Below are 12,804 nucleotides of genomic sequence, written 5' to 3' on the forward strand. Positions count from 1 at the left end.
ATGGCTGGCCAAGATAACTTGTTTTGCAAAGCAGATTTTGGAAAGGATTTCTTAGGTCTCATGCTGTTCCTAAGATTACATTTTAGGTAGATCAAGTTCTTTGGCTACTTCTATCATTCTTATATTCAATTTCTTTTTTTTTTGAGATGGAGTCTCACTCTATTGCCCAGGCTGGAATGCAGTGGTGCAATTTCTGCTCACTGCAACCTCTCCCAGGTTCAAGTCATTCTCCTGCTTCAGCCTGAGTAGCTGGGGACTACAGGCTTGTGCCACCAAGCCCAATTAATTTTTGTATTTTTTGGTGGTGACAGGGTTTCACCATTTTGCCCAGGTAGGTCTCGAACTCCTGACCTCAAGTGATCTGCCTGCCTTGGCCTCCCAGAGTGCTGGGATGACAGGCATGAGCCACTGTGCCCAGCTTCATCCTTACATTCTTATAACAAGAATGTTTCTTCTTACATTCTTACTGTATTTTCTTTACACCTTTTGGTAGATTGAATTATTGTTCATTTATCCCAATTCTTTGTGTGTGTGTGTGTGTGTGTGTGTGTGTGTGTGTTTGAGATGGAGTCTTGCTCTGTCGCCCAGGCTGGAGTGCAGTGGCACGATCTCAGCTGACTGCAACCTCTGCCTCCTGGGTTCAAGCGATCTTCTGCCTCAGCCTTCCAAGTAGCTGGGACTACAGGTGTGTGCCACCATCCCCGGTTAATTTTTGTATTTTAGTAGACACAGGTTTTCATCATGTTGGCCAGGATGGTCTCGAACTCCTGACCTCATGATCCGCCCTCCTAGGCCTCCCAAAGTGCTTGGATTACAGGCACGAGCCACTGCTCTTCATGCTCTTGCTGTATTATACCCTTCTCATTTGACATGTAGGTCTGCAATTCTTCCACTATGAGTAGAATATTTTCTCTGCCTCATTCATGTGGAGCTTGGCCATGTGTCTTGGTCAATGGATCATTTAAGGATGTGAAGAGAGGAGTGGCCTTAAATGTGCTTGTGTGATTTGGCTTGGATCCCCTGCTCTGGGAAGCAGTTGGTGCAAGGAGGATGAGAGACATTTGAAGCAGACCTGGGCCTAAAGCACAGCCACGCCCAGTTGACCTGCAGCTGAAGCAGAGCCACTAGACTGAGCCAAGCCTAGATCAGCCCACCTGTCAATCTGCATGCAGATCCATGAGCATGAGAATAAATGCTCAGTATTGTTCTCTACTGAATTCAGGGTGATTTTTTATGCAGCAATATTGCAACAATAGCTGACAAATACACATTAGGAATGTACTTCTCATTCAGGTTTTGCACATACTATGTAAGAATAAACAGTTTGCCGGGCGTGGTGACTCACGCCTGTAATCCCAGCACTTTGGGAGGCCGAGGCGGGTGATCACGAGGTCAAGAGATTGAGACCATCCTGGTCAACATGGTGAAACCCCGTCTCTACTAAAAATACAAAAAATTAGCTGGGCATGGTGGTGCGTGCCTGTAATCCCAGCTACTCAGGAGGCTGAGGCAGGAGAATTGCCTGAACCCAGGAGGCAGAGGTTGCGGTGAGCCGAGATAGCGCCATTGCACTCCAGCCTGGGTAACAAGAGCGAAACTCCATCTCAAAAAAGTAAATAAATAAAAATAAAAAAATAAAGTTTATATTTGTATGGCTTTTCTTTCCAAATGAATTCTTTAAAAATGTATATTTTTGATCTTGCTCATTTTTACTTCAGTGATTTAATCATGCCAAGAATCTTATTAACACTTTGAGATAGCCAGTTCTTAAAAATGTTTCCTTTGAGTTTTGGAGTTGGCAGATGTACCCTCTATTTCTTTATACTCACCCTTGTACCCACTGGCGCATCATGGGGAAATGAGGCAGTTTGCTAAATGAGGATGAGTCCTCCTACTTCTTTTTTTGAGACACAGTTTCGCTCTGTCGCCCAGGCTGGAAAGGCTAATATCTGAATACAGTAACTGAAGGCACCATGTAGAAATGTGAGAGGAGGGCATCACTGTGGGCACAGGCAGCAAGTGCACACATATCATGAGATCAGAGCAAGGAACAGTCAAGGGTCGGTGTCAAAGTTGTATTCAAATTGCCTCTACCTCCTCAGTGAAATGTGAAGGAAAATTATCGGCTGTGGATAAGGAAGGAGGAAGGACTGGAGGTTTGAGAAAGATGTCATAAAGGACTCACTTATGACCCTGCAAGTTGAACAATTATAAATTTTCTAGAACAGTTTTTAAAAAGAGAAATCTGGCTGGGTGTGGTGGCTCATGCCTGTAATCCCAGCACTTTGGAAGGCCAAGGCAGGTGGGTCACCTGAGGTTAGGAGTTCAAGACCAATCTGGCCAATATGGTGAAACCTCATCTCTACTAAAAATACAAAAATTATCCAGGCATGGTGGGGCATGCCTGTAGTCTCAGCTACTTGGGAGACGACTGAGGCAGGAGAATCATTTGAACCGGGGGCAGAGGTTGCAGTGAGTTGAGATTGCACCACTGCACTCCAGCCAGGGTGACAGAGTGGAAAAAATAAATGAATAAAAAAGAGAAATTCCTGATATTGGTTTTTGCTGAAAAAGAATAAAAAGCCAAAAAAAAAGTATGAAAATTATAAATTTGTTCACACCTGTAATCCCAGCACTTTGGGAGGCCGAGGCGGGCGGATAACAAGGTCAAGAGATCAAAACCATCCTGGCCAACATGGTGAAACCCCGTCTCTACTAAAAATACAAAAAATATCCGGGCATGGTGGCTCATGCCTGTGGTCCCAGCTACTCAGGAGGCTGAGGCAGAAGAATCGCTTGAACCCAGGAGGTGGAGGTTGCAGTGAGCCGAGATTGCGCCATTGCACTCCAGCCTAGCAATAGAGCAAGACTCCGTCTCAAAAAAAAAAAAATTATAAATTTGTGTAGTAAAAAATTATTAAAAAAAAAAAAGAGAGAGAGAGAAATCCCAGAATGAACTGTAGAAATGTGATCTTGGCCAGGTGCAGTGGCTGACACCCATAATCCCAGCACTTTGGGGGGCCAAAGTGGGAGAATTGCTTGAAGCTAGGAGTTAGAAATCAGCCTGGGCAATGTAACAAGACCTTGCTTCTACAAAAAAATAAAAAGTTAGCTTGGTGTCATGGCACTGTCGTTTCAGCTACTCAGGAGGCTGGGGCAGAAGGACGGCTTGAGCCCAGGAGTTCTGAGGTTGCAATGAGTCATGATCATGCCACTGCAGTCTAGAATGGGTGACAGAGTGTGATAGTCTTAATGGGGAAAAAGAAAAAAGGTCAAATGCAGTGGCTCATGCCTGTAATCCCAGTACTTTGGAAGGCCAAAGCAGGAGGATCACTTGAGACTAGCTTGGGCAATATAGTGAGATCCTGTCTCTTCCAAAAAATAATTAGCTGGGCTTGGTGGCAGGTGACTGTATTCTCCGCTACTTCGGAGGCGGAGGTAGGAGGATCTCTTGAGTCAGGAATTTCAAGGCTACAGTGAGCTGAGATGTGATCGTGCCACTGCACTCAGGCTGAATGAGAGTGAGACTGTTTCAGAAAAACAACAACAACAACAACAACAACCCGAAAAGAAAAAGAAAAGTGTTTTCCATTGCTGGAAGAGAGCAGGACACCAAAGAGAGGATTCTTCTAACAGTTTTTCTTTTTTTTTGAGACAGGGTCTTGCTCTGTCACCCAGACTGGAGTGCAATAGCACAATCTTTTCTCACTGAAACCTCTGCCTCCCAGGTTCTGGTGATTCTCCTGCCTCAGCTTCCCGAGTAGCTGGGATCACAGGCATACACCACCACGCCTGGCTAATTTTTTTTTTTTTTTTTTTTTTGAGACGGAGTTTTGCTTTTGTTGCCCAGGCTGGAGTGCAATGGCATGATCTCAGCTCACCGCAACCTCTGCCTCCTTGGTTCAAGCGATTCTCCTGCCTCAGCCTCCCACATAGCTGGGATTACACACATTCACCATCATGCCCGGCTAATTTTGTATTTTTAGTAGAGATAGGGTTTCTCCATGTTGGTCAGGCTGGCCTCGAACTCTGAAACTCAGGTGATTCACTCACCTTGGCCCCCCAAAGTGCTGTGATTACAGGCGTGTGCCACCACACCCGGCTAATTTTTGTATTTTTTATTTTTAGTAAAGACAGGGTTTCACCATGTTGGCCAAGCTGGTCTTCAACTCCTGACCTCAAGTGATCCGCCCGCCTCGGCCTCCCAAAGTGTTGGGATTACAGGCATGAATCACAGTGCTCAGCCTTAAATCAGTTTTGACCAGTCCTCAGAGGCCCTAACAAGATTCTGTCAGGAGAAGTTAAAGAGATTATACTGCCTTAACTGATAATTAGCAACTCTTTTCTCAAGAAAAGGTGTAGGAGTACCCTTCTCCAGATAACCATGAAACCTAACAAGCAGCACAGCAGTCAGGCAGTTATGTTCCCCAAATAGGAAAGACTACGTGGACAGAATTCCTTGTTGAAGTTCTAAGCGCAAGAAGGGAAACTGGGCACTACTTTTGCTCCGGACGGGGGAAGAATGTTCTCAGGAATTATGCTTCTATCTGGAGTATATCAGTGTGGTGTTTGGTGTTTTCAGTCATTCTTTCACCAGTTTCCATTGCTAAATAAATAAGCAGAAGGCTCACAGCCTAACTTCATGAACAGCTCGGAAGGACAGGTAATAAGTAGTGACATCTTTTAAAAAGTAAATGAGGCTGGGTGCAGTAGCTCATGCCTGCTATCCCAGCACTTTGGGAGGTTGAGGTGGGCGGATCACCTGAGGTCAGGTATTTGAGACCAGCCTGACCAACATGGTGAAAACTTGTCTCTTCTAAAAAAAATTACAAAAATTAGCCAGGCTTGGTGGTGGGTGCCTGTAATCCCAGCTACTGGAGAGGCTGAGGCAGGAGAATCACTTGAACCTAGGAGGTGAAGGTTGCAGTGAGCTGAGATTGTGTGCCACTGCACTCCAGCCTTGATGACAAAGTGAAACTCTACCAAGAAAAAAAAAAAAAAAAAAGTCAGGATACTCCTCAGAAAGTGGTGACCACTTTGGAAGGAGTGAGGCTTGCTGTGATCTATCTTTGGAATGTCTATTTTTTTTTTTTTTGAGACAGTCTTCTTGTTGCCCAGGCTGGAGTGCAGTGGTGTGATCTCAGCTCACTGCAACCTCCGCCTCCCGGGTTCAAGCGATTTTCCTGCCTCAGCTTCCTTAGTAGCTGAGACTACACGTGCGTGCCACCACGCCCAGATAATTTTTTTATTTTTAGTAGAGACAAGGTTTCACCGTGTTAGCCAGGATGGTCTCGATCTGCTGACCTCGTGTTCTGCCCACCTCGGCCTCCCAAAGTGCTGTGATTACAGGTGTGAGCCACCGCGTCCGGTGGAATGTCTATTTTAACTTACCACCAAGCCACAAGAACAAAGTAAGAAGCCTTGAGAGTAACTTGAAAGGTTTTCAAAAAAATTTATTTTCATAAATTAACACACATAACAATGGAAATTTTAGAGTCACAAACTACCAAACAGAAAAGAAACTGCAGGGGCATCATGTATGCCAATGTTACCAAAAATGTACAAATTTCACTGAACTACTGACCATGATAATATAGAAACATGTCAGGCAGCGATTTTTACTGGCCCAGACCAGCCCAAGGAGATGCTGAGACTTCTCACCAAGAATCCAAATCCAATTCAGCACCAGAGAGGGGCTTGGGAAGACACACAATCAACAAGCATCGAATCTGAGGGCACACTGTGCTAGATGTCCTGCTCAATGGAGACCCCCTTTCATCAACAGAATAGCTTTTGTTGCTCAATTTGTAGCTAGATGATAGCATTAAACTGTAATTTTAGTAAAATTAAATCTCCCTAGCCAGGTTTTTATATAACAAGTTCAGTTCTGGCAAGGAGCCCTTTCCTGACATGAATCCAGGAAAGGGTACTCTGTACTTCTGGCCAATTATTTAAACTTTGGATACAGCCACCCACAATGTGGTTATTTAAGAGGTCCTTTCCATGATACCAGGGGAAAAGCTTACAGAAACAAAACAGAACAAGGGAATTAAGGAAAGCACCAACTGCATACTCCCCCCACCCCCAGGGAATGGGGGACAAGTATCACCACCTAAAAGTTGGTCTTTTGTGGATCTTAATGTACATGGCATTGATTATGAGATGGAATCCCAGCCTGGAGACAGAGTGACGGCCATGCATTCCATGGGCTGCACTGCGGCCTTAGATCTGCTGCTGCCATCCTGCACACTCCCTGCTGCTCCTGGCCCAGTGGGTGAGGAAGGAGACACTCAGAAGGTCTCACGCCCAGAGTGGGATCTGGAATGGACATCAGGTTGGCTCTGGCGCTCATGCCAAAGACCCTTTCAGGCAAAATTGTGACAAAGTATCATGATTTTCACAGCTCTTGAGGAGCGCTGGGTTTTGGGATTCACAGCATGAGTTTCTGGGCTCTTCAGGCTCCGAATAAGGCAAACGCTACATGTCTTTTCACTGTACCTCCCTCCGCTGCCATAGCTTAGAGTAAGGTCAGTAAGAAAAGTGGACATGATCTGCTTTAACAGGCGATGAGGTACATCTGAATTCATGGAGACATGAAGCTGGAAAGGAGACCGAAAGCAAAAAAGAGGAGGAGGGAATGTGGGGGGAGGAGGCAAACACAGCTAGAAACTTAAAGATGGAAAAAAAAAAACAGTTGAAAGTTTCATTGAAAAGCTGATGGGCAGAACCCTGATTGGACCTGAGATTTCTCCTCTTTCCCATATTAAAAACACTAAACCTCGGGAGGTGAGTGATAGCTGACTAAGTTGTAATTAACTGTAACTTTCCACTACTTGGGGAGGGAAGTTCCCATAATCAGAATCTGTACCAACTCCACCCCAGAACCAGACCTCCTGTAGCTCTAGGCAGGTAGGTGGTATGCCAGTGCCAGCAGCCGATGACCATGTCCCATCGTGGTTAGGGACTTCAGGCCTGGAGGACCCGACAGCATTGTGGCTGGCTAGGTCAGTGGTGAAACTGAAAGTTAAGACAGGTGTGGCTGAGCACAGCTGGAGCCTATGTATATACATCACCTTCAGGTAAGTAATTTCAAGTTTGCTGTGGGGGGACCCCCTTCTCAACTTTGGAGCAGGGGAAGGGACCTAGCCAGAGGGTAGGTCAAGAATTTCAACAACGGGCCGGGCTGGCCTCAGAGCAACTTCTCTCCTACACTGTCAGGACAAGGAAGGAGCTCAGCTAGCTCAGCTGTTTCATCCAGTCCTCTGTTCCCAGGCACCCATGTTCCAAACTGCTGCTCCTGGCCTTTCGAGTGCCACGCCTGTAATGTGCACAGCCGAAACTATCTCTGCCATGATACCACAGCTGTGCCAACCTCCACTGTTGTCTCTGGGAAACACAGCTGCCACATCACTGCATCTACAATGGCAACGGAGCTGGCAAACAGGGCTCTGTTGACTGACTGCTAGTCTGCAACCTGTCCAGCAGGAGCTCCCTAAACATGCCTGGACAAGGGCACAATGTACTATTCATCCCACTCCCTCAAGCAAACAAGTCAGAGAGAAACATTTAGTGTCTAAGAACCCTGTCCCAGAAAGGGAGAGGTACTGGGCGAAACATAGGTCGTGTCTACACAGTCTGGGCAAAGTGGATGTAGAATGACAGAATCTGATTAGCATCATTCAGAGCCAGTGTGAAAACCTGGCCCTCTTCTAATTGTATTTGGCCATGGCCATGGAAGCCTCCATGGATGTGTATTTGTCTCAATGCTATGTTTGAGGCAGTGGGCTGAGAAGATAGACGTGGCACACTTTTCTCTCTGGCTCATGTCAGTTTTTCTGCTCCAGTGTGGCACAGACTGTCAACCTGCAAAGGGCAAGGCACATAGAGACCCCCCACCCCCACCCCATCTCCCCATCCACTAGCAAATGGGGAAGTAAAAGAAACCTAGGAGAGCTGGCCAACATTCCAGGATGTGCCACTCATTCTTCTCTAACAGACTGACTTTGAAGTGTCCCTAAAACTCTGACACTTCCCAGAGGCGGCTGCTCCATGGCAATGGCTCCCAGGAGGATGGAAGAGGTGATGCTGGTGTCCTGATGCTGACTTTAGCATCCCACTCACCAGCCAAGGAATGTTAATTCTCTAAACTCTTGTTTTGAGAGAGAGAGAAACAGAAACCCCTAGAGAAGGAGGGGAAGGGGAGCAGGATATGGGCACACAGGACTTCAGTGGAAAAGGAACAAGACCTTGAGGCTGCTGACCCACAGCATCTCTCTGCCTACAGACAACTGCAGTCACAAACCCAGAAACTTGGTTAACTCTGGCATTCGACAGTTCCAGCAGATGTGACATAGGAGCCCAGGGTACAAAGAGGTGGCCCTCAATGGGCCTGAACCACAATCCCGACTCTCTTTCCACTCTTGAAGCAAGCTGCCTGGAGAGCTGCAAACACTGTGGGTCAGCCTGTATCACTGCCCATGTGGTTGTACTCAATTTTGTTACCTAACACCATTTCAGATAAAAACCATTAAGACCACACCCAACCTTAGTATTTTCTCAATAATCAGGAGAGAAACCTGCTTTTACTTAAATCACTAAAATAAATACATGTACTTGGTGGGCAAGAATAAGAACCCAGATGAAAAAAAGTGCTCCCTCTAATGAGTTACACTAGAAGCCGGAGATGGGGAAGGGATTGCCCGAAACACATGAATAGGAAAATGTCTCTTCCATGCACCGATCAACTGGGTCAAATGCCTATCATGTATTCTTAAGACATGTACTGTTTTTCTCCTTAAAAAATTGTTCTAAAATCACATTTAAAGGCTCCAAACATGCAGCAATAATAGTACAAAAACAAACCAAAAAAAAGAAAAAAAAAAAGAAAAAGAAAATAAAACAAATGAAAATAATCCACACCACAACATTAAAAAGTGCAACTTACTTCGAATGGGGCCTGGACAGGCTCCTCTGGCACTAGTGACCCACAGTCACAGAGGGGAGAAAACGATGGGAAAAAGCCATACATACATACATACATACATACATACATACACACACACACACACTCTCTCTCTCTCTCTCTCTCTCACACACATATACTCACATCAACAGGTTCTAGGCAGACAAAAGATTAGAAAACACAACAGCTCATCTTTCCTCAACTACTGAAATGAGCCAGTTAGACCATGCAGGACAGGACGCCAGTTCCCCCTCCCTAGGCCACATTTCTAATAATCTTGGTCTAGCACCACCATAAACAAAGTGGAACTTTCATATGGACGTGCAAATCCTGTGAGTCCTTGGAATCCTAGTGTTACTGAAGACAGGCTGCTGCTTCCTCCTGTGGATGGCAGAAACTGAGAGGAGGAAGCTGGATGTCATTCGGGTCCATTTCCAGGAGAAATGGAGCATTCCTGAGGTTCTATACTCAGCAGTAAAAGCAGAGGACCCTCCTTCACCAGTTTCTAAAAAGGTTGCACCTTGAAATAGGTAAAAATTCATGGACTGTGCATTTCTGAGTGGTTTGGCGGTAGGGCAAAATTAGGCAACCTCTTCCAAGGAGGTCCCCAAAAAAAAAAAAAATGTAATTGAGACCTCGAAACTGAATTGCCTCTCAACAACCTGATGATCGTTCCTGCTCCTCTTCCTTGGCAAAGAAGGTCTCCAGTTCCATTAGTTTCTGTATCAAAAGAGCATCCAGCTCTTGACTCTGCACAGCTGCCTTCTGGGCCCTCGTAAAGCTGCCTGCCACCTTGACTTTACCTCGAGCTCTCCTCTTTCGTGGGACTGTAAAATCCTGAAATTCTAGAACTCGCTTCCTCTTCTGTTGGCTGATTGAGATTAGCATACCATTTCGTTCCTTGGGTTCCTCAAAGATGGTCTCTAAACACCTAAGGATAAAGCATGAAATGGAATCACCAACGGACTGACTCACATGGTCCATCCTGTCAACAAGGGTCAGGATGTTGACATTTCTGGGTCAACAACCCTTCAGTCAACAAGGACTGAAAGCTACTTGTGCCAACTCTTTTTTTCTTCTTTCTTTTTTGAGACAGAGTTTTGCTGTTGTTGCCCAGGCTGGAGTGCAATGGCATGATCTCAGCTCACTGCAACCTCTGCCTCCCAGGTTTAAATAATTCTCCTGCCTCAGCCTCCCAAGTTGCTGGGATTATAGGTATGAACCACCATGCTTGGCTAATTTTTTTTTTTTTTTTTTTGAGACAGAGTCCCACTCTGTCACCCAGGCTGGAATGCGGTGGTGCGATCTTGGCTAACTACAACCTCCGTCTCCCGGGTTTAAGCAATTCTCTGCCTCAGCCTCCCAAGTAGTTGGGATTACAGGCGCCCGCCACCAAACACAGCTAATTTTTATATTTTTAGTAGAGATGGGGTTTTACTATCTTGGCCAGGCTGGTCTTGAACTCCTGATCTCATGATCTACCTGCCTCGGCCTCCCAAAGTGCTGGGATTGCAGGTGTGAGCCACTGTGGCCAGCCACACCTGGCTCATTTTTGCATTTTCAGTAGAGATGGGGTTTCACCATGTTGGCCAGGCTCTTCTCAAACCCCTGAACTCACATGATCCACCCACCTTGGACTCCCAAAGTGCTAGGATTACAGGCCACCATGAGCCACCATGCCCAGCTACTTGCGTTAACTCCTTAGAGTTGATTGTTGTGTCCTCTGACTAGTAGTATCTATTTTTTGTCAGGGCTGGGGGAACCCCATATATATGCTAGATGAACGTAATTCACACTGCATGAAGGGTATAGAATAAAATAAGATCAACCCCATAGGCAACACCAATAACACTTTTTTGTGTATCCTTCCAAAAGTCATTCAAGTATAGACATGCATAAATAAGCATGTATTATCAGGGGTCAGCCCTTTTCTGCAAAGGCCCAGATGTAAAACATTTCAAACCCTGTGAGCACAGAAGTCTCTATTACAAATTATTTCTTCTTCTTCTTTTATTTTTTTTAAGAGACAGTCTCATGATGTTACCCAGACTGGCCTTGAATTCCTAGGCTCAAGCAATCCTCCCACCTCAGCTTTCCTAGTAGCTGGGACTACTGGTATGGGTCACTGCACTTAGGGGCCTCCTTCTTTCTCTAAACAGCCCTCTAAATGTGTAAAAATCTGCCAGGTGCGGTGGCACTGCCTGTAATCCCAGCACTTTGGGAGGCGAAGGTGGGCAGATCTCTTGAGGCCAGGAAGTCTACACCAGCCTGGCCAACATGGTGAAACCCCATCTCTATTAAAAATACAAAAATTAGCCAGGTATGGTAGTGGCATGCCTGTAATCCCAGCTACTTGGGAGGCTGAGGGAGGAGAATTGCTTGAACCTGGGAGGCAAAGGTTGCAGTGAGCTGAGACTGTACCACTGTACTCCAGCGTAGGTGACAGAGTGAGACTCTGTCTCAAAAGAAAAAAATTAAAATAAATAAATAAATAAAAGTATAAAAATCATTCTTGGCTTATAGTCCATAAAACAGAAATGAACCACTGACAGGATTTGGTCTGTGGTTTGCTGAGCCATGGCGTATATCCTCCATTTTGTTTTCTTCAAACAGAAATTACATACACTGTCCTATATACTGTGTGTTTTGACTTTTCATTAACCTTTAAGATGGTCCTAACTTAGTATACAAGTATCTGGCTCATCTTTATTTATTGTATTTTACTTCTAGTTTTTGAGATGGAGTTTTGCTCTTGTTGCCCAAGCTGGAGTGTAGTAGCACAATCTCAGCTCACTGCAACCTTGGTCTCCTGGGTTCAAGCCATTCTCCTCCCTCAGCCTCCCAAGTAGCTGGGACTACAGGTATGCATCACTATGCCTGGCTAATTTTTTTTGTATTTTTAGTAGAGATGAGGTTTCACCATTTTGGCTAGGCTAGTCTTGAAATCTTGACCTCAAGTGATCCGCCCTCCTTAGTCTTCCAGTGCTGGGATTACAGGCATGAGCCACTGCACCCAGCCTTGACACATCTTAAAAAAAAAAAAATTTTTTTTTTACGACAGGGTCTCACTCTGTCACTCAGGCTGGAGTGCAGTGGCACAATCACAGCTCACTACAGTCTCTACATCCTGGGCTTAAGCAATCCTCCCATCTCAGCCTCCCAAGTAACTAGGACTATAAGCATGCACTACCATGCCTGGATAATTTAAAAAGAGTATTTTTTTCAGAGATGGGGTCTTGCTGTATTGCTTAGGCTGGTCTCTAACTCCTGGGCTCTGTGATCCTCCCTCCTTGGCCTCCCAAAGTGCCAAGATTACAGACATGAGCCACTGTGCCTGGCTCCTGATTCTTTTTTTGAGATGGAGTGCTGCTCTGTTGCCCAGGTTGGAGTGCAGTGGCACAATCTTGGCTTACTGCAACCTCCACCTCCTGGGTTCAAGCAATTCTCTTGCCTCGGCCTCCCAAGTAGCTGGGACAACAGGCGCATGCCACCACGCCCAGCTAATTTTTGTATTTTTAGTAGAGACGGGTTTCACAATATTGGTCAGGCTCGTCTCGAACTCCTGACCTCTGGCGCTTCACCCACCTTGACCTCCCAAAGTGCTGGGATTACAGGCATAAGCCATTGCACCCAGCTGTGATTCATTTTTTTTTAATGGTTAGATAATATACTCCACTATCAGGATGAACTGTAAATTATTGAGAACCCTAGTAATATTTTATTTTATTTATTTATTTATTATTATTATTTTTTTTGAGACGGAGTTTCGCTCGTTACCCAGGCTGGAGTGCAATGGCGCGATCTCGGCTCACCGCAACCTCGGCCTCCTGGGTTCAGGCAAT

General features: G+C 45.5%; 1 protein-coding gene across 2 annotated transcripts in view; it reads right to left on the bottom strand.

The window, feature by feature from the left end:
• Nucleotides 1-5,428: 5,428 nt before the first annotated feature.
• PRR14L (proline rich 14 like) overlaps nucleotides 5,429-12,804 on the bottom strand; it is a 63,415-nt gene continuing 56,039 nt past the window's right edge. For both annotated transcript variants that reach the window (XM_021665670.2, XM_064367914.1), the window contains one exon: nucleotides 5,429-9,893. In XM_021665670.2, coding sequence (XP_021521345.2) covers nucleotides 9,617-9,893 — 277 coding nt within the window. In that variant the 3' untranslated portion in view covers nucleotides 5,429-9,616. The remainder of the gene's footprint in view (nucleotides 9,894-12,804) is intronic.

This window comes from Aotus nancymaae, unplaced genomic scaffold (genome assembly GCF_030222135.1).
Source record: "Aotus nancymaae isolate 86718 unplaced genomic scaffold, 86718_ANA_hifiasm-v0.15.2.pri h1tg000076l, whole genome shotgun sequence".
Lineage (NCBI taxonomy): Eukaryota > Metazoa > Chordata > Mammalia > Primates > Aotidae > Aotus > Aotus nancymaae.